The sequence below is a fragment of the Galeopterus variegatus genome, unplaced genomic scaffold (genome assembly GCF_000696425.1).
Source record: "Galeopterus variegatus unplaced genomic scaffold, G_variegatus-3.0.2 Scaffold55, whole genome shotgun sequence".
Taxonomy (NCBI): domain Eukaryota; kingdom Metazoa; phylum Chordata; class Mammalia; order Dermoptera; family Cynocephalidae; genus Galeopterus; species Galeopterus variegatus.
In genome coordinates this window covers 843,641-864,416 of record NW_007726166.1, presented here as the reverse complement: position 1 = coordinate 864,416, position 20,776 = coordinate 843,641, and the positions used below count along the sequence as shown (strand labels likewise).

Sequence of the window (20,776 nt, the reverse complement as noted above, 5' to 3'; positions counted from 1 at the left end):
TGTGACTCTCTGTATCCACCTGTCTTTCCAAATTTGGGAGCAGAAGTTTACCCTATGACTTCAGTTATCTGATGAATCTAAGAAGAGTTGTTAATTCTCAATTTGTTCAACGTTTTTCTTGTTGTGAGGATGGGAGTGTTGACTTCCAAGCTCCTTACATGCCAGACCAGAAAACCCTCATCTCCTTTTCAGGAAACAATCTGTGAAGAGAGAAAGAAGATTTGCAGGCAAAGAATATTTGCATGAGAGGCCAGCTGGTTTCCTTGCAAGGCTGGACCACATGCCCAGACCAAAGGCCTTCCTCACAGGGGCATAAAAACAATGGAGACATCCACCCATGCAGGACCACCTCAGGCGCTCAGAAGCCCCTCCTTTACACTCTATGCTGACCTCTATCATTGCACTTTTGTCAGGAATCAGAAGTGTCTCTCTGTCCTGTTGGTTATCAGGTAAAAGCCAGAGGTCTAATTCCAGAATTGGGTCCCAGGGAAAGGCCAAGCTTGAGCAGACATATTTCTAAAACAGTTCCCAAACTGAGATACAGTAAGGCCCAAATAGGGTTCTGAGAATAGGAAAAGTGATAGCATCAGAGCAGGTCAACAGGAGATAGGTCTGGCCAATCTTCACAGAGGGGCCACACAGAGGGTGGAGTCCTTACCTGCTGCTATCCTATACTTCAGGGTGAGTGAGATCCGGGACAGGATGGATACTTGCAAAACATAATGAAATTATCTATCTCTGGAGCAGTCTGTGCACTCCTTGATAGCAGGGCATGTCTGATTCCTTAGTGCACAGTTCCCAGCACAGACGACCTCAGTAAATGCTTGAAATGAACTGATCCTTAGGAATCCCAGGGTACCATACAGGTCATTATAACAAACAAGTGGTCATCTGGCCAGCTCTCATGTCAATTCATTCTGGCCCTCCTCTCCATGGAGAGTCAGACAACAGGCTTCCCTACTAAGGCAAGTAGTACTACGTCAAGAAAATTCAGAAAGACCAACGTCAAGAAGATCTACCTCTCTTGGAACCAGACAACAAACTGTGAAGTGGGAAAGCACAGAGCCCAGCCAAGAAGCTGAGAGCCCAGCCACATCCAGCTGCTGTCTGGGTGGTCCCATGGGGATCAGCACAAGGCACTGTGTATCACAGATCTCAGAAACAGAGAAACAAGGCCAAGGCAGAGGTGTGGGACAGCAGACTTTAATTGAGGGTATAAAAACAGGGTGACACAAGCCTCTTCGGTTACATTATCTTCGCTTTTCTCCTCAGGATGTATTCAGGAAGGAGACCTGCTTTCTTTTTTTAAAATAAAGATGACTGGGAAGGGGATCCTAACCCTTGGTGTCGTCAGCACCACGCTCTCCAAGTGAGCTGACCGGCCATCCCTACACAGTGATCCGAACCCGTGGCCTTGGTGCTATCAGCACTGCACTCTCCCAAATGAACCACGGCCGGCCCCCATCTTTGCTTTTCTGATGTTTGAATATGATATGCCTAGTTTTATCATGTAACCTACTTATCGTCTGCCTCTCAGTATTACTAGAAGGTAAGCTTCATAAGAGCAGGGATTTTTGTCTGTTTTGGCCACTTATATGCCAAGCATACAGAAATGGCACATAGGAGGCACTCAGTAAATAATTTTGAGTTTGTGAATGAAGGGGGAAACCTAGGTTTGGTCCTAGTCTGTCACTTACTAGCCAGTTGTGTGCCTTAGGAAGTTTGATTCCATCTTGCCCCCAATTTCCCCACCTATGAGATCGGGATCCAAGCACTCACCTTGTGGGGTTATGCATGTAAAGTGCCTGGCAGGATGCTTGGCAGAAGCAGATAGTTAACAGATGTGCCAGCCAATTGACATAATTACTGCTCCTCTCAGACTCTTCATCCTCCATGGGTTATAAGTGTCCTTTACTCAGGGTGTGTAAGACTTCAGGTCTGGGGTCACCATGAGGGGACGAGGGCATGAGGCTGTGAAGAACTCAAAGGTTTCAGGATTCTTTTTTTCCTGTGCCAGTTAAGCTGAGTCAATGGCAGGTGGCCTCAGGCTCTCAGTACCCCTCCCACACCCCATTACATGGCAGCAGAAGGTCTGGAACCAATCTTCTGGTCTCATGAGAAATCTGAGCCCACCTTTGACTTACTATACCACGTTCCACAGAGTCAGTTTACTCAGCCCTCCCATCAGCAGGGATCAAACCCTCAGCAGGGGAAGGGTCTGAGCGTTCACCAGGAGCTTACAGACGTGTGGAGATGACCAGGCCACTACATGCACAAGAAACTGCTTCCACTGCTTGGCACCTGTGGGATAAAAAGAAGATGCTGGGGAGAAGGTTCCCCAGTCAGAGGTTCAGGTTCCAGGCTCTGGAGACAGCTTGGGTTCATGTCCTGCCTCTACCACTTAATAGTTGTAAATTCTTTGGTTTTCTAAGGTCCTGAAGCTTCAGGATACTTAGCTGTAAATTAAAGATATTAGAGTGCCCACCTCACTAGATTGCTATGAGGAATGAAGTGAGATAACGCTTTAGCATATCACCTGGCACCCAACTATAGTAATGATCATTAGTTCATTTTCAGAGACCTTTAAACACCAGACAGATTCTATGGGACCACCTTGCCAGCAGTGGCCTTCACCAGTAGGAACCATATAAACTACAGTCGCAAGGTGGGAAGAGATGAAATATATAACCAAGCCTTCATGACAGCACATCTCAACCAGCCAGAGAAGGGATAGCTTTCCCTAAAATCTGAAAATTTTATTTCTAATCTTCTCTAACAGTCTGCCAAACAAAACTGGTTCTGCAAATTATAGAATCAGTTCTAGCTGGTGGCTAGAATTCAGTGGTGTATATGTGTTGTGTGTATACATAATAAATCAAGAAACAATTTATTTGTATCTTTTTTTCACTCATTCATTCAACAAATGTTTATTAGATACCACTTTATACCATGCCTCTGCTAGGCCCCTGCAGCAGGATACAGCCTCTGCTCTCGAGAAACTCACAAGTTGTGGGGGATATAAGCGCACAAAAATCTATACAGGATTGGCACAGTACTTTGCTAGAAACACATAGAGGTTATAATATAAGCTCAGCAGAAGGGCAATTACCTAAGAAACAGGGTTCAGAAAAAGCTTCTCAGAAGAAAGAACTTCTGGGCTGTTTTGAAAGATGAGTGGAATGCAGTGGGAAGGAAGACACAGAGGCAAAGGCCAGGCCCAGTTCAGTGTCTGCACTTTCAGCACAGCTGGATCACACAGCTGGAGAGGTCACTGCAGGGGCAGATCCTGCAGGCCTTGAATACTAAGAAGTATAAAGAGATCCATGTAGTCACGAAAACCAGGAGTCTGCCTGCACTTTCAGCACAGCTGGATCACACAGCTGGAGAGGTCACTGCAGGGGCAGATCGTGCAGGCCTTGAATACTAAGAAGTATAAAGAGATCCATGTAGTCACGAAAACCAGGAGTCTGGACTTCATCCTGAAGGCTGTGGGGAGCCACTGTACAATTTATAAGCAAGGTAGAGCCTGACATGTTATTAATTTGTTTTTTTAATTATTCATTTCTAAAAATAGGCATTATATGAGTATAAAACAAAATTCAAAAGGTTTGAAAGGGTTTACAGTGAAAACACTAAGTATCCCTCCCAATCCTTTCCCCAAGTTGTGCATCTCCCCAGCCTAGAGGCAACCCCTGCTACCACTGCCCCGTGGGCCTCTGTCTCCAGAGATCTGCTCAGTTACTCTCTGCATATCAAGAATAGTGACATAGTAAATGGTGGTGAGAATTGTGCCTTACTTTTTTCATCTATTGTATTTTGGAGATTATCCCCTATTAGTACAGTGTCAGTGGCTGCATTCTTTTTAACCACCTTCCACTATTCCAATGACAGATATTTACAATGTTTGAAATTAGCATTTTAAGTTGCCTGCCTTTTGGCTGGAGCCTGGAGAATGGAAGGGAGCAGGACTGAAGCTGGATGCCAGTGGCAATGGACACCAGGTCTGGGGAAAGGTTATAATGGAGGAAACAAAGATGGTGGCTATGGGGAGAGAGAGAGTTCTGGGAGTTACTAAGAAGCTGAGTGGCCAGTGTTAGTCACCAACTGAATGTGGGGGTGAAAACTAGGAGGACAGAAAATCAGCAGAAGACACAGGCAAGCAATTCACGAAGGAGGAAACATGATGGCCAAGAAATATCTACAATGAAGCCTGGCCTCATCAGTCATCAAGTAGGTTCAGATTAAAACCATGAGGTAGGGCTGGCCGGTGGCGCACTGGAGAGTGCGCTGCTTGGGAGCGCGGCGGCGCTCCCACTGAGGGTTCGGATCCCATGTGGAGACCGGCTCCACTCACTGGCTGAGCGTGGTGCGGGCGCAACACCGAGGGTTGCGATCCCGTTACCGGTCAGTAAAAAAGACAAAAAGGAAAAAAAAAAAAAAAACACCATGAGGTAGACGTCACGCTCACTAGGATCAGCAAAGGTGGAAGACTCTGACAAGTGGTGGCAAGAGCGTGACAATGAGAAGTCTGGCACACACCCAGTAGTGGTCACCTCTGGAGGGGCACTGATGGCAGAGATGGAAGAGCACACACATGGAGCTTTGATGGTTTGGGTGACGTTCTACTTAAGCTGCATGGTGAATTAATGGGTGTTTGCTTTACCATTATTCTTCATAGCTTACCTAAAAGTTACATATATTCTTTTATGTGTGTCAAATATTTCACAATTTAAAAATATAAATGACAATAAAAAAGGAAGAAGTTAGTTGCTCTTCAAAGAGTATTATGCTATAAATATAAAATACTTTTTTTTGAGGTGGCTGGCCAATATGGGGACTCAAACCCTTGACCTTGGTGTTATCAGCACCATGCTCTAATCAACTGAGCTCACCAGCCAGCCCTATTATCCTCAATATTAAGGGTGCCTGATGTGGTATTAGTGGGTGACCTGTGACCTCTATAAAGTCCTACTCTAGATATGGTGGGGGCACTTAGGAGTGCCTTGCCCTGGTCCAGGTTTGGTTCTTTAAGAATCCAAGGGGCACTTCCAGCAAGCCCAGTGGTGATGGCTGTCCGACCAAACCATGCACTGGGGAACCCCAGGGCACCTCCCACCCAAATTCATGCTCCTCTTGACTTCTTTGACACCCACCTTCTCTAAAACTTTGAAGCATTGTTGAAATAGTGTGGAAAGGCTTTGGAAGTAGTGAGGTGGCGGTGCTCATTACGGGTTTCCAGCACAGGTTAAAATAATATTCTTCTAACATTTTAGGCCTGACTCCTAGATCCCAGAAGGGGTAGACAGCGAGGTGTGGTAGCCTGAGCTAATTGTCTACTTTGTATCTGCTGCTTCTTTGTTAGCAGAACCAGACTCTGTTCAGGATGGGCAGGTGTCTAGGTCCAATCCCATTCCTAGTCATCCCATACTTCCTTACAGCTAGGAATGGCCATGTAGTTCAGTTGTGACAATGAAACTTGCTGAAGAGTTTTGGGAAAGCTTTAGTTTTCCTGATAAACAGAGGACAGCTGCACTTGGCATATTCCTTTGCTCTCTCCTATTTTACTGCCTTGAATGTGAACACGATACCTGGAGGTGATCAGCCATCTTAACCACGAGGCATTAGCCAACAACCTGGGGATAGCCAGGATGTCAGACTAGAAGGTAAAAGGAGCTGGGCCCTGGATGACGTTGTTGAACTATGGCACTAACCCAGGGCTGCCTGCCTCCTGGAGTTTTGTTATGTGAGGAAAATAGTCCCCTATTTATTTAAAACAATGTAGTTGTTTTTACCTATAACTGATTGTATTCCTAAAAGAGCTGTTTCCCACCCTCTTTCCTTTCCTTTTTTCATCTTGTTTTTTAGACATTCCACCCAGGGTAAGAAAACCCAGTGAGGAAGGTCAGGGACCTAGTTTTATCACTGTATTAACCATGTATTTTTACTTTCTATATTCTGATACTTCGACACCGGGGGCCTTGCTGACTCTGGAGAGACTCCCCCTCCCAGGCTTAGCCAATTTTTAGATAGTAAACAACTCACCGGTGAGAGTGACTTCCAAATGCAAACCAACCAGTCCAGCGCCCATATTCCTAACCACCTCCTTTTTCAAGTTCTACTTGCCTAATCAGCTCAGGTCCAGGTACCAGACAACAAGGACAGCCCCTATATCCCAGAGCCCACTAAAACTATTCAAATTGGCCAATCCTAAACCTGTTTACCCTGCCTCGTTCTCCCCACACCGTGCTCCCTCTGCCTCCTGAGCAGTCCTGGTCCCCCTGTGTGGCTCCCTGTGGCATAATGTGCCCCCGCCCCGGTATCTGTGAGTATAACAAATTTTATTTTCAGTGGTAGTCATCTCCTGATATGTTGGCTTTACCATACCAAAATAACAATAAAACCTATATAAAAACAATAACCAGAAATTTTTCTCTGGATCCACCAAGAGTGGCAGTGAGGCAAACTATTCTCATGTCCTACAGTTCTGAATAGTAAGTTCTCAGAAGACAGCGACTGTATTAGTCCATTTCTGTTGCTTATAACAGAAATACCTGAAACTAGGTAATTCATAAAGAAACAGTATTTATTATTTACCAGAAAGTCCAAAGTCCAGGGAACACAGCTGTTTGGTGGTGACTTCAGTGACGCAAGGTGTCACAAGGCAGATGGCTGAGCACAGACTAAACTCCTCGTTCACTTTCCTTTTAAAACCTCCAGAAACATTTCCATTTTCCCAAGAATGGACCAATCCATTCACAAGGGTACAGTCCTCACAATCCAACCACCTCTTCTAGGCCCCACCTTTCAACTACCACAATAGGATTTCCCACCCTCTTAACACTGTCACAGTGGGGTTTAAGCTTCTAATACATGGGCTTTGCGGGACACAATTCAATCCACAGCATTCTGCCTCTAATCCCCAAAGTTCATGTCTGTCTCACAGGTAAATACATTCATTTTATCCCTTTTAAGCTTCTAATACATGGGCTTTGCGGGACACAATTCAATCCACAGCATTCTGCCTCTAATCCCCAAAGTTCATGTCTGTCTCACAGGTAAATACATTCATTTTATCCCTAAAATCTTAACTTGTTTCAACTCAAAAGTGCAAAGACCAAAGTCCCATCTGTGAAATCAAAAGGACTTGTCTACTTCCAAGATACAATGGTGGGACAAGCATAGGGTACATATTCCTGTCCAAAAAGGAAGAAATATGCCAAAAGAATGGGGTAACAGGTCCTAAGCAAGTCTGAAACCCAGCAGGCAAGCATCAGATATTAAAGCTGGCAAATCATGTGCCTTGACTCCACGTTTGGCATTCTCCACACACTGGCATGGGGTTGGGTCCCCAAATCCTTAGGCAGCTCCTCTTGTATGGCTTTCCTGGTCTCAGGTGATGCTGTAGCTCTCCGAGGCTGGCATTCCACGCTGGTAGCTCCACAGTTCTGGGGTCTCCATGGCAGTCCTGTTCTCATGGCTCCACTAGACATGGAACTGGTGGGAATTCTCTGCTGCAACTCTAATCCCACATTTCTACTCAGCATTGCTTTAGTGAAGGCTCTATGCAGTGACTCCACTCCTGCGACATATCTCTTCCTGGGTCCCTAGGCTTTTCCATAAATCCAAGGTGGAGGCTCCCAAACCTTCACAGCTCCGGCATTCTGCAAACCTGCAGACTTCACACCACATGGATACCATGAATGCTTCTGGCTTGTATCTTCCAAAGGTGTAGGTCCAGCCACACCTGGGGCCAATTTTGCTACAGCTGGAGCAGCCAAAGCAGCTGGGGTGCTGGTGCAGGGAACAGCATCCTGAGGTGATCCTGGGAAGTGAGCCCATGCAGGGTGCTTCGGGCATACTCCCCGAGATTATTCCATCTCCGTAAGCCTCTGGGCCTGTGATGGAAGGGGCAGCCTTGAAGATCTCTGAAATGCCTTGTAGGTCTTTTTTTCCCTTCTCTTGATAATTCCTTTTTTCTGTGCTAATCTCCTTAGCAAACAGTCACTGGGCTACACTTCTGGTTTCCTCTCTTAAAGACATCTTTTCACTCTTCACATGGCCAGGCTGAGAGTTTTTCAATTTTTCACTCTGTGCTTCCTTGTTGATTATAAATTTTGGCTTTACCTCATTCCTTTGGTACCATAACTCAGCATAGGCTATTCCAAGTAGCCATGCAGTTTCCTGAATGCTTTGCTGCTTAGAAATTTCTTCCGCCAAATGCCCTTGTTAAGCACCTTTAAGTTCTGCTTTCCATAAAACTTTTGGGCGTGAATAGAATGCAGCCAAGTTCCATGTAAATTCAAAGCAAGTGTGATCTATGCCCCAGTTTCTAATAAGCTCTTTCTCATTTACATCTGAGATCTCCTCAGTATGGCCTTTCCTGTCCATATTTCCACCAGCATTCTGGTTACCATTTAGCCAATCTCTAAAATGTTTCAAACTTGGGCCGAGCCCGTGGTGCACTCGGGAGAGTGCGGCGCTGGGAGCGCAGCAGCGCTCCTGCCGCAGGTTCGGATCCTATATAGGGATGACCGGTGTGCTCACAGGTGCGGCAGGTCTCAAAAAGGACTAAATAAATAAATAAAATGTTTCGAACTTTCCCCAGTCTTTTTGTCTTTTAAACTCTCACCAAAATTTAAGGTTTTTCTAGCCTGCTCCTTCAAATTCTGCCAGCCTCTGCCTAATATCCAGTTCCAAAGAAGCTTCCACATTTTCATATTTGTTATAAACAACACGCCACATTTTGGTACCGATATTCTGCATTAGTCTGTTTCTGCCGCTTATATACTTGAAACTGGGTAATTGGTAAAAAACAATATTTATTGCTTACAGTTTTGGAGGCTGGGAAGTCTAAACACCAGGGAACACATCTGGTGAGGGCCTTCTTTAGTGGTGAATTCAGTAACACAGGATGTCACGTGGTGGATTGCTGAGCAGAGAGAAACTAACCTCTTCATTCACTCTCCTTTTAAAGCAACCGGAACCACTCCCATTGTCCCAGGAATGGATCCATCCATGAGGATCCACTCCTTACTATCCAATCACCTCTTCCAGGCCCCACCTTTCAACCACCACAGTAAGGTTTCCCACCCTGTTAACACTGTCACAGTGGGGGTTAAGTTTCTAATACATGGACTTTGGGGGACACCATTCAATCCACCTCAGTGATCATATTTTAAACAACTTTGTCTCCTTTCTACAGTACTGGGCATAATGCCTTGCTCTAATTATGGCCCATTACATGTCCATAGGGAATTCACAGTTCAGGGCAGAGACAGACATGTAAACAAGCAAACAATTTACTCTGTAAATGCTTTAATGGAGTAATGTACAAAACACAGTGAGACAGAGGAAGAATTAACATCTGAAAAAAGCTGGGAGGTTGAGGAAGGACCTCAATATGACACTAAAAAGCACAGGCAGCAAAAGAAAAATAGACAAGTGGAATTACATCAAACTAAAAAGCTTCTGAATGGCAAAGGAAATAATCAAAAAAATGAAAAGCTAACCTATGCAATGGGGGAAAAAAACCCATATATCTGATAGGGAATTAACATACAAAAAATATAAGGAACTCATACAATACAATACCAAAAAATACAAATAACCCTATTAAAAAATGGGCAACCCTGGGGCCGGCCCAGTGGCGCACTGCTACAGTGCGCCGCTTGGGAGTGCGGTGGCCCTCCCACCGAGGGTTCGGATCCCACGTACAGACTGGGTCCCGCTCACTGGCTGAGCGAGGTGCGGAAGCAACACCGAGGGTTGCGATCCCGTTGCCGGTCCCGGTCCGGTACGGTACGGGCGCGACACTGAGGGTTGCGATCCGTTGCCGGACACGAAAAAAGACAAAAAGGGAAAGAAAAAAAAAAAATGGGCAAGCCTGGTTAGCTCAGTTGGTTAGAATGCAGTGTTACGACACCAAGGTCATCAGCCAGCAGCCAAAACAAACAAACAAAAAATTGACAAAGGACCATTTCTCAACACTCAGCAGAAGAATTCAGATGGACAACAGGCATATGAATAGGTGCCCAAAGTCTATAATCATCAGGTAAATACAAATCAAAACCACAGTGAGACAACACTTCACACTTAGGATGGCTATTATTAAAAAGATAAAAGATATAAGTGTCGGCAAGGATGTGGAGGAAATGGGAATTCTTGTAAACTGTTGGTAGGAATATATATTAGTACAGCCATTATGCAAAGTAGTATGGAAATTCCGCCAAAAATTAAAAATAAATTGACCATATGATTCAGCAATCCCACTTCTGGTTATATATCCAAAGGAATTAAAAACGGGATTGCAAAGAGCTGCACTTCCATGTTCATTTCAGCATTTTTCACAATAGCCAAGATATGGAAGCAACCTAAATGTCCTTCTATAAATGAATGGATAAAGGAAACATGGTATACTTGTGTACAATAGAATATTATTCAGCCTTTAAAAAAGAAAATTTAGGGCCAGCCCGGTGGCGCACTGGAGAGTGCGCCGCTTGGGAGCGCAGCAGCGCTCCCACCGAGGGTTCGGATCCCATGTGGAGACTGGTTCCCGCTTACTGGCTGAGCGTGGTGCGGGCGCAACACCGAGGGTTGCGATCCCGTTACCGGTCAGTAAAAAAGACAAAAAGGAAAAAAAAAAGAAAGAAAATTTATAAATCAACATATATTGCTGTTTTATTCATCACATAAAGGATCCTCCTTCTCACTAAAGTTAAATCAGTAATTCTTGATAGAATCTATCTGCCTCCTCACCCCCAGCACACACACTGGGGAAAAAAATGATACATTATTTCTTGTTCAGGTTTTAGTTTAATTTATTGAAATAAAGTATCTGAAATTGCGTCGTTCGCTCACCTACCTCACTGCAGTTCTAGTTTTAAATGCCTACATAAAAGCCATTGAAAACCAGCACTAGAAAAATGGTCTAGAAAAATCAGTATAAAACTTATGTAAAGGATAATGATCCATCTTTCCTTGTTCAGAATATAGCGTAATTCACTAACAAAAAAAAAAAAGAAAAGAAAAGAAAATCCTGCCACTTGTAACATGGATAGAGCTGGAGGACATTATGCTAAGCAAAATTAAGCAAAGCACAGAAAGAGAAATACTGCATAATCTCACTTATATGTATAACCTCAAATAGTCAAACTCAGAAACAGAGTAGGATAGTGGTTGCTGGAGCTGGGGAGAGGGGAATATGGGGTAATGTTGGTCAAATGGTACAAAAATGTTAGCTATGTAATGATACATATATTAATTTGCTGGAATGTGATAGTCATTTCATAATGTATGTCAAAACATCAAATTGTACACCTTAAATATATAATTTTTATATATCTCCTATTGTCACAAAAATTAAATTGTCACAAAATAATTTATAAGATAAAAAGTCCAACTGTGTCCAGCTACTTATTAATAGCTACTTATTAATATTCAATTCAATTAATACCTTGTTTTACTATTTATAATAAATTCTAATTACTACAAATCTCTTAAGTTTTTTTATATTGACTACTAAATACACATCTAGACTGACCAAAATGCTGGTCACATCTATAGACCCTTTCCCTTGAACAGAATCCCTTCTTCCTGATCCATTTAGGAACCTTCAGAAAATGTTTATTCTCCAGAAGTCCACGGCTGAGTCTGCCCCACCACCTCACCTCCACTCTCCAGAAGATACTCAAGGTAAAGGCTGGGATAGATGCCACACATTTCACTTTCTACCCAATAACTCAGTAACCGGTGCAGCAGAATAATTTTTTTGAGTATTAATCTGGATTGGGTCCCTACATTTTACACATACTCACATGTGCATGATTTTCAAGCAAGCAGCCAGGCACTGAGCAAGGAAAGCCATGTCAACATGAAGGCAAAGGCTCTCCATTATCTTGTGTGGAAACCCAAATCCTGAGAATAGGATTAGGATGGGTGCTCAAGTGATGGGGGGGATGCAGACCAATAGCACAGCTGTGAGAAAGCAGAATCTGGGAGGCTGGGTAAGAACTGTCTCTCATGGAGTGGGCACTGGTGTCTTGCTCCTCAGTCCTCAGGGATAACATGCTACATAGCATTGGATTGGATTTCTAACACACAGGTTCTAAGCCCCACCTGAGATTCTGGGGTCACAAGGAAACAACCGAGCTCTTAGACTTGATGGGACCTGCCAAGACTAGACAGTGGCTCTTTCTGAAGCAGTCTGATGACTGGAAAGGTCTTCTCAGCATATCGGTGCTACATAAAATCTGGAAACTCTATAATCTTGGAATCTGGGGGAATCCCACCAACAAGGCAGATGATGGGTGGGAGTCTTGGTAACAGAATTAAATTTAAGGAAAACAAAGACATACAATATTTATTGCACATATTAATCTATGGATTGAAAAATCACACCAGCTATACATTTTCTCCCTGATTCCTACAGGGAAGTTGAGCCAGGAAGGCTCTGCTCCAGCAGGCTGATGAGCATCCACTATGGTTCTACTTGGTCCCATCCCTATGCAGTCACAGCCTTTGGTTGTATTGGGGCAGTTTGGTGGACCAGATGAACAGGAACCCTTTGCAGGAAGAACATGATGGAATTCCACCTTCAAGAGAGTTGGGCCTGCTACCCTTTTTAGGTAATTGGACCTTACCTCAAATCCATCTGCTACAAGTACAACTATAATAAGAGAAGAGAAAGTCTAGTTTTTACACTTTTAGAATTCTAATCCCAGAATGTTTGCTAGATATTATTCAGAGAACTATTCCAGTATAAAAGAGTCCTTACCCATTTACCCTGTTCCCAACTCACCATCACTTTCCAGCAGACTGAAAAGCTGAATGAGGGGAACCTTATTACTGCTCTAGTTTGATGAATCTCTCCTCTCTTCCTCTCCTTATCACTTTGCCCATGACAGTGGTTTGGAACTGAGAAAAGAAGAAACGCTTATAAGAAAAAAATCTTGTCATTTTCTTCCAAAAACTTTAGGGAAAAGAGCCAGGTTCTGTGACCCACATTTAAGATCCAGTATGGTCTGTATTCCCTGTTTGGAACCCTTAGAAAACACTTACACCTTTTTACTTTCCCTTTTTACTTCTTCCCTTCATGCCTATGCTATTCACACCCCAGCTTCCTAAACCCATGACTCTATACCAGTAGTTTCTAAGAGGAAGTAGTAGCTACTTTCTGTATTACCATACATCTTTTTCAAGAAGATCTCCCATTCTCTGTAAACTGGACATGGAGCTCTTTTTCTTGGAATGGGAGGAAGAGTGGTCTTTGACTTGTCGTCATTGTTGGAAAGACCTTTAAAGGTCTAGCGTGCTAGAGACACCTTAAGTCCATTCTAATTCTAATATCTCATCATTCCAGAAAGTGTTTCCCAAAGTTTGTTCCACTGAATAACAGTTTTTCCAAAATATTTAGTGAATAAAATACTCTAAGGTCAAATAATTTTGAAAAAAACATAAATTTTGAAAATCTCTCCCTCTTGGAGATTTATGATGTTTATTAGATATTCAAGGCTTTGAGAAGTCATGAAGTAAAGAAACCAGTTTCCCTGGCTTTTTCCATTATATTTGGCCCAGCAACCCCCTTTTCATATAATACCCGTTAATATCCACTTGACTTCCTTCAGAAAGGCTGTCCTTGAGAACATAGAAACATCTGGTTTACTAATTTTTACAATTAGGATCAATCAATGACTCTAACCTGCTTTAAGGAAATTATCCAAAATTTTTAAAAAGCTCTATACACAAAGAAGTTAATCACAAAGTTATTTGTCATAGCAAAAACCTAGAAACAACTCAAATATGTTAAAATAGGGGTTGAGAAAATACGTTATGGTACGACTGTGTTATAGAATATTATGTAGCCTCTAACGATATTCAGGAGAAGTTTTTAAAAACCTATGAAAATGTAAAATAATGTCAGGTGGAACACTGTACATATAGCATAAAAAATAAATAAAAATATTTTAAAAGAATTTTATATTCTCATAAAAAATTCTCTTTTAATTTCAAAATACGCTTAGAAAAATATTGATTTAAATGTCTTCTGGGTCCCATAATATTGTGGACAGAGAGCTTCTGAAACCCTCCTGCTATATAATACCTAAAAATACTTACTATAATATTTTTTTTTCCTTTTTGTCTTTTTTCGTGACCGGCAACGGATCGCAACCCTCAGTGTCACGCCCGTACCGGACCGGGACCGGCAACGGGATCACAACCCTCAGTGTTGCGCCCACACCTCGCTCAGCCAGTGAGCGGCCGGTCTGTATGTGGGATCCGAACCCTCAGCGGGAGCACCGCCGCACTCCCAAGCGGCGCACTGTAGCAGTGCGCCACCGGGCCGGCCCCACTATAATATTTTTAAGGCCTCACTTTTAGGTGGTTAATGAGCCTATAAGAAAATAGGGAAAGGCCAATGAAATTAGGAATGTGGCCAGAGTAGGAGAATGGTGAGCTCTGAAGTGGCTGAAAACCTTGGAATAGTTCAGAATAGTCTAGAATAGTGGTTCTCAGCAGGGATGGTACTGTCGCCCAGGGGGCAATTAGGAAATAAGTGGGGCCACCATTAGAGGCCACTACTAGCATTTAATAGATGCGGGGGTCAAAGATGCTAGACATCCTGAAAGGCATATGGTAGTCCCTCATAAAGGATTGTCCTACACCCCGCCATGACTTTCAAGTGGACTCTGGCCATTGATGTTTGTGAAACACATGTTTATGATCATTTAAGCCTACAGCCTAACTCTATTTTACATAATTTTAACATATGTAGAACTTTTCAAGAATTCGATCACTGTGTAAGTCAATGGAAAACTAAACTTTGTTTTATTTGGAAAATTTTCAAGGATTATTTACCATTTTGGAAAACAACATTGCCAATATCATGGTATTCATGTCAACAATACAACATATCAGTTAGCATTGCTAATGTTTATACCTATGGTGAATCGACATATAGTGGGGTGAGCACTTGGCTTCTAGTGTGGTAAAATTTGAGCATTTATATATTAAATACTTAAAAATTTACTATAAACTACTTTTATTTCCTCTTTACATCACATTTATGGTATTATATTGATTTTTGCCGAAATGGTGTGGAATCATGTGCAATTGTCTACAAATTTCACTGAACTGAAGTAAAGGAGACATTACAAAATATTTGTTATAAATATACGAATATAAATGTTTGTTATTTCAGTCTGATGAGGTTGAAAATCACATTAATACATACTCCCTATAACTTGCTTTTCTCATTTAACAAAAAGCCTTAAAAATTTTGCCTATGTAGCATGGGTTTACCATAGTTTATTAAAGGACATATAGGTTATTTTTAATTTTGCACTGTTAAAAAATGAATGGAATGGAATCCTCCCATATGCAAGTTTGTGCATGTATGTGCAAGTATTACTCAGGGGTAGATATTGACATGTTAAACTGCTACATCAAGAGCTTTAATATTCATAAATCTGTTTTTTTTTTTTTTTTTGGAAAGTGAAAACAGGCTCAATGTAACAGATATGAATACAGACTTCACAGAGAAAGTGCGGCCTAGCTCCAGAGACAGTGCAGGGCCCACACTAAGTTTACAAAAGTAAGAAATATACATTCACAGACAAAGTACAGGCTGGCTCTAGAGTGAGCAGAGCTTGCTAAAGGCAAGTTTGATACAAAAAGAAATACACACCTCAAGGGAAGTATGGACTGGCCCCAAGAGAGTGAACAACAGCCCTGCCTTCTACCAGGATTCCACGTCTATAGTTTTGCTATCTAACACATATTCATGATACCTAATGAATATTCAACTAAGGGGGTGGTTCTGTTATGTAACCTTAATTCATAAATCTTTGGAGATAAAAATGGCTTCTCATTCCAAGTGGCAGTTCCCTAAAACTAGTCAAGTTGAACATCTTTTCAAATGTTTCTTGGCCATCCTATTGCCTTGGTTAATTGGCAATTCATATCTTTTGTTAATTTCTATTCCTTTGGGTTGTTCTGTAGTTCTTTATATATTCTGACTATAAATTATTTTTGTTTAATATATATGCTGAAAATTACTTTCTCCTGTCTGTTGCCTATCTTTTAACTTTTGTCATACAGAAGCTTTAAATTTTGATATAGTCAGATTTTCCTTTATTGCTTCATGTTTTTGTTCTCAAAGAAGGCTTTCTCTCTCTCTAGACATCATTGTCAGTGGCTACATAATACTTGCATTGTATAAATGTACAATTACTTATAAAATTCTTTCTCACTACTGGAAATCTGAGTTGCAAAGAAGGCTTTCTCTCTCTCTAGACATCATTGTCAGTGGCTACATAATAATTGCATTGTATAAATGTACAATTACTTATAAAATTCTTTCTCACTACTGGAAATCTGAGTTGTTCTATCCTTTCACTAATATAAATAATGTTTTGAAAAATAACTAAGTGTTTTAAGTGATATTTTTTAGCAAATACCATAGTGTCTGGAAAACAGAGCATAATAAATGTTTCTTTTTCTTCTTTTTTTTTTGGTAACTGGAAGGTACCGGGATCCAAACCCTTGACCTTGGTGTTATAACACCCTGTTCTAACTAACTGAGCTAATTGGCCAGCCCTATAAATGTTTCTTGAATGGGAATAGGAAGAAAGACAGGAAGCTTTTTCCACACTCACATTCAAAGGATGTTTAAAAATGCAGCCCAATGTCAATCAAGTTATTGAGGAATTGGCCCTACAATGCTACTTCCCCTTAGCCAAGTTAATCAAGAATTGACTCTGCTTCAAAAATCTAGCATGGAAGTAACGCTTCACCTTCCCCATAAGATTGCTTCCATGGGGTGGGAAAACTACCTGGGACTGGCCCATGATCACGTACTTCAGTCCTCCTCTTTAACCTGACTTTAATTTTAGGGTGCCACTTTGCTTGGTGAATCTTCGAGTTTACATCTTAGAAGGTGGGGAATGAGCCTGAGTAGATGAGGCAGAGGGAAGAGAAGCATCATATTCAGGAGTCTGGGCTGCCACAGTGCTGTGAGGCTCCACTCCAGATCCAGCAGCAGGGAGCTCGTTTCTGGCAGGCAGGGCTCCATATCCAGTGGAAGGGGCTTGGTATCCGGGAGGCGGGGTTCCATGTCCTGGAGGCAGAGCTCCATATTCAGGGGGTGGGGCTCCGTATCCAGCAGGCGGGGCTCCGTATCCAGAAGGCGGGGCTCCATATCCAGGAGGTGGGGCTCCATATCCGGGGGGTGGGGCTCCATATCCTGGAGGTTGGGCTCCATATCCTGCAGGGAGGGCTCCGTATGCAACAGGTGGGGATCCATAGACAATAACTGGGAATTATAATGAGGAGGGAAAAAATTGAGATACCCTGCAGACAAGAAATACGTGAGAAGGAAGAAGAACATAAAAAATAATTCTGAAGCAAACTGACATAGGAACAGAATTCAGGCAGAATAACGCTAAAAGCGATTTCTTCTAGCCACTACCAGTTGACGGCTTCATCATTTCCTGTTGTGGAGGCATCCAAATTAACATGAAAACAACCCTATAGTTAGACCAGTACATCACTTACAGTTGTGCACAGATACATATTTTATTTAATAAAGTTTGTTTTGTCTATAGAAAAAGTAATACATGCTCAATGAGGAATATGTATTAGGAAAATAGAGAATAGATGAATAAAGAAAAAGTCATCTATAATTCTATCACCAAAGACAAACAAACACTTAATATTTTTGTGCATTTCTTCGTATAATTTCTGTGAATATTTTTATACAATCATGATCATATCAACCATATACTTTTTAATCTGGTTCTTTTACTTAATATTATAAGAAATTTCTTTATTAGTTTACTTCATAAATTAAAAGCTAGTTAATATTTTATCATATGGCTAGATGCTACTTAATGCTCCCGTTGCTGGAGAGCATGTGGTTTCCAACTTTCCAATCAATAAGTCTTTATTAGTTTACTTCATAAATTAAAAGCTAGGTAATATTTTATCATATGGATAGATGCTACTTAATGCTCCCGTTGCTGGAGAGCATGTGGTTTCCAACTTTCCAATCAATAATACAATAAACTTGTGTTTTATTTATTTCCTTGGGCTACATTCTCCCAAGTCACTTAACTGGGAGGGTAAAGTTATTTTACTATAATCCATATTTATGTTTAAGCTAACTGCCTAGAACACTATCTAGTAGGTGGTAAGAAACAGCATTTGATTCATTCTGCATTGTAGGTACAGGTCTTCTCAATGAAGCATTTGGTTTGTCTCTATAAAGTTCTTTTAAAAACAAATCCTTTAAGTATTCTAAACCAGATGATTCAGCTAACAATTTCAATGAAGACCCTGGTGTGTTCAAAGCTCCAGACAGAATGATGCCTGAAAAAAGTGTGCCCTTGGTACAAAACCCTTTCACACCTGCCTCCAGTTAACAAGCCACATGAATATGGGGGCATAAATATAGGGACATCTCCCATTTAAAATGCCCAGGGTGGGACATGTTAAGAGCTTGGAAGTCATCACTTCTATCCTCACAAGAAGAAAAAAGCTGAACAATCTGAAAATTAAAGACTTTTCTTAGATTCACTAAAGATTTGAGTTTACAAGGCAAACCACCACTCCAAATATGGAGAGACAAATTAATATGGAGAATCACAGTACATATCACTTTACCTGGAATAGCAGCCAGTGACTTGACTTCAGTACAATAACAATGGATCACAACCGAGAGAAATGCAAGACACATATTTTATTTAAGGAGTTTTTAGGAAAAACCTAAGGCAACAGAAGAGAGGGGGAAAAAGGAAACTGGAGTCTCTAATACCTACACTATAGCAAACATTAAACATAGCCTGACTCCTAGCCAGATCAATACAAAACCTCACACTAAAAGCCTAATTACCCTAATTTCTACAACTCAAAATTTCTATATACATCAATCTCTATATACATCAATTTCTATATACATCATGTCCAGCTTTCAACAAAAAACTACAAGGCATGCTAAATGGCAAGAAAAATCATAGCCTAAGGAGACAAAGCAAGCATTAGAACCAGACTCAGATATGACACAGATGTTGGAATTATCAGATTAGGAACTTAAAGTACCTATGATTAGTATGTTAAGAGCTCTAAAGCAAAAAGTAGATAACACACAACAACAGAGGGATAGTATAAGCAAAGAGATGGAAACTCAAAGAAAGAATCAAAAGGAAAATCTAGAAATTAAAAACACTGGGTTGGCCCTGTGGCTCACTCGGGAAAGTACGGCATTGGTAGTGCCGAGGCCACAGGTTCTGATCCTATGCAGGGATGGCTGATGCACTCACTGGCTGAGTGTGGTGCGGACAACACTGAACCAATGGTTGAAATCCCCTTACCGGTCAAGAAAAAAAAAAAAAAGAAATTAAAAACACTGTAACAGAGATGAAGAATTAATTAAGGTTTAATGGTATTATGGTCTGAATGTTTTGTCCCCCCAAAATTCATATCTTGAAACCTAATCCCTAATGTGGTGGTGGTAAGAGATGGGGCCTTTGGGAAGTGATTAGGTCATGAGGACTCCTCCCTCATGAATGATATTCAAGCCCTTAGGAAAAAGGCATGAGGGAGCTTGTTCACTTCTTCCACCCTATAAGAATGCGGTGAGAAGGTGCCATCTATGAAGAACATACCCTCATTAGATACCACAACTGCTGGTGCCTTGATCTTGGTCTTCCTAGCCTCCAGAACTGTGAGCAATAAATTTTTGTTGTTTATAAATTGCCTAGTCTATGGTATTTTGTTACAGAAGTCCAAAAGGACAAAGACAGGTGAGCTCATCAGTAGACTGGACCTGGGTGAGAAAAAATAAGCAAGCTTGAAGTATGACAATAGAAACTTCCCAAATAGAAATGCAAAGAGAAAAAAAGAATTTTTAAAAAGGAACAGAATATCCGAAAACTGTAAGACAATTACAAAAGGTGTAAATACATGTAATGGGAAAACCAAAGGGAAAAGAAAAAGATAAAGAAGCAAAAGAAGTATCTGAAGTAAGAATAACTAAGAATTTCCCAAAATTAGTGGCAGACCTGAAACCACAGGTTCAGGAAGTTCAGAGAATACAAATCAGATAAATGCCAAAGTATCTATACCTGGGCATATCATATTCGAACTACAGAAAACCAAAGATGAAGAGAACATGTTGAAAGGTGCCCGAGGAAAAAAAACACCTTACTTACAGAGGAACAAGATATAAGTTACTACAGGCTTCATGTCAGAAACCATGTAAGCAAGAAGAGAATAGAGTGAAATTTTTTTTTTCCTTTTTGTCTTTTTTCATGTCCGGCAACGGATCGCAACCCTCAGTGTCACGCCCGTACCGGACCGGACCAGCAACGGGATCGCAGCCCTCGGTGTTGCGCCCGCACCTCGCTCAGCCAGTGAGCGGGAACCGGTCTGTATGTGGGATCCGAACCCTCGGCGGGAGCGCCACCGCGCTTCCCAAGCGGTGCACTGTAGCAGTGCGCCACCGGGCGGCCCCTAGAGTGAAATTTTTAAAACACTGAAAGAAAAAAACACCAACCTAGAATTTTGTATACAGCAAAATTACTCTTTAAACTGAGAAACAGACTTTTTCAGAAAAAAACTGAAGGAATTTGTTACCAGTAGAGCTGCTTTGCAAGAGATGTTAAAAAATAAAAATAAAGGGCCGGCCTGTGGCTCACTCGGGAGAGTGCGGTGATGATAACACCAAGGCCCCAGGTTCGGATCCCATATAGGGATGGCCGGTTCGCTCACTGGCTGAGCGTGG

The 20,776-nt window shown here is 41.7% G+C and overlaps 1 protein-coding gene across 1 annotated transcript in view; it reads right to left on the bottom strand.

Annotated features, from left to right (window-relative positions):
- Positions 1 to 16,919: 16,919 nt before the first annotated feature.
- Positions 16,920 to 20,776, bottom strand: part of WBP2NL (WBP2 N-terminal like) — a 37,815-nt gene continuing 33,958 nt past the window's right edge. The window contains exon 6 of the mRNA XM_008574308.1: positions 16,920 to 17,308. Within this exon, the coding sequence (XP_008572530.1) occupies positions 16,920 to 17,308 (389 nt within the window). The remainder of the gene's footprint in view (positions 17,309 to 20,776) is intronic.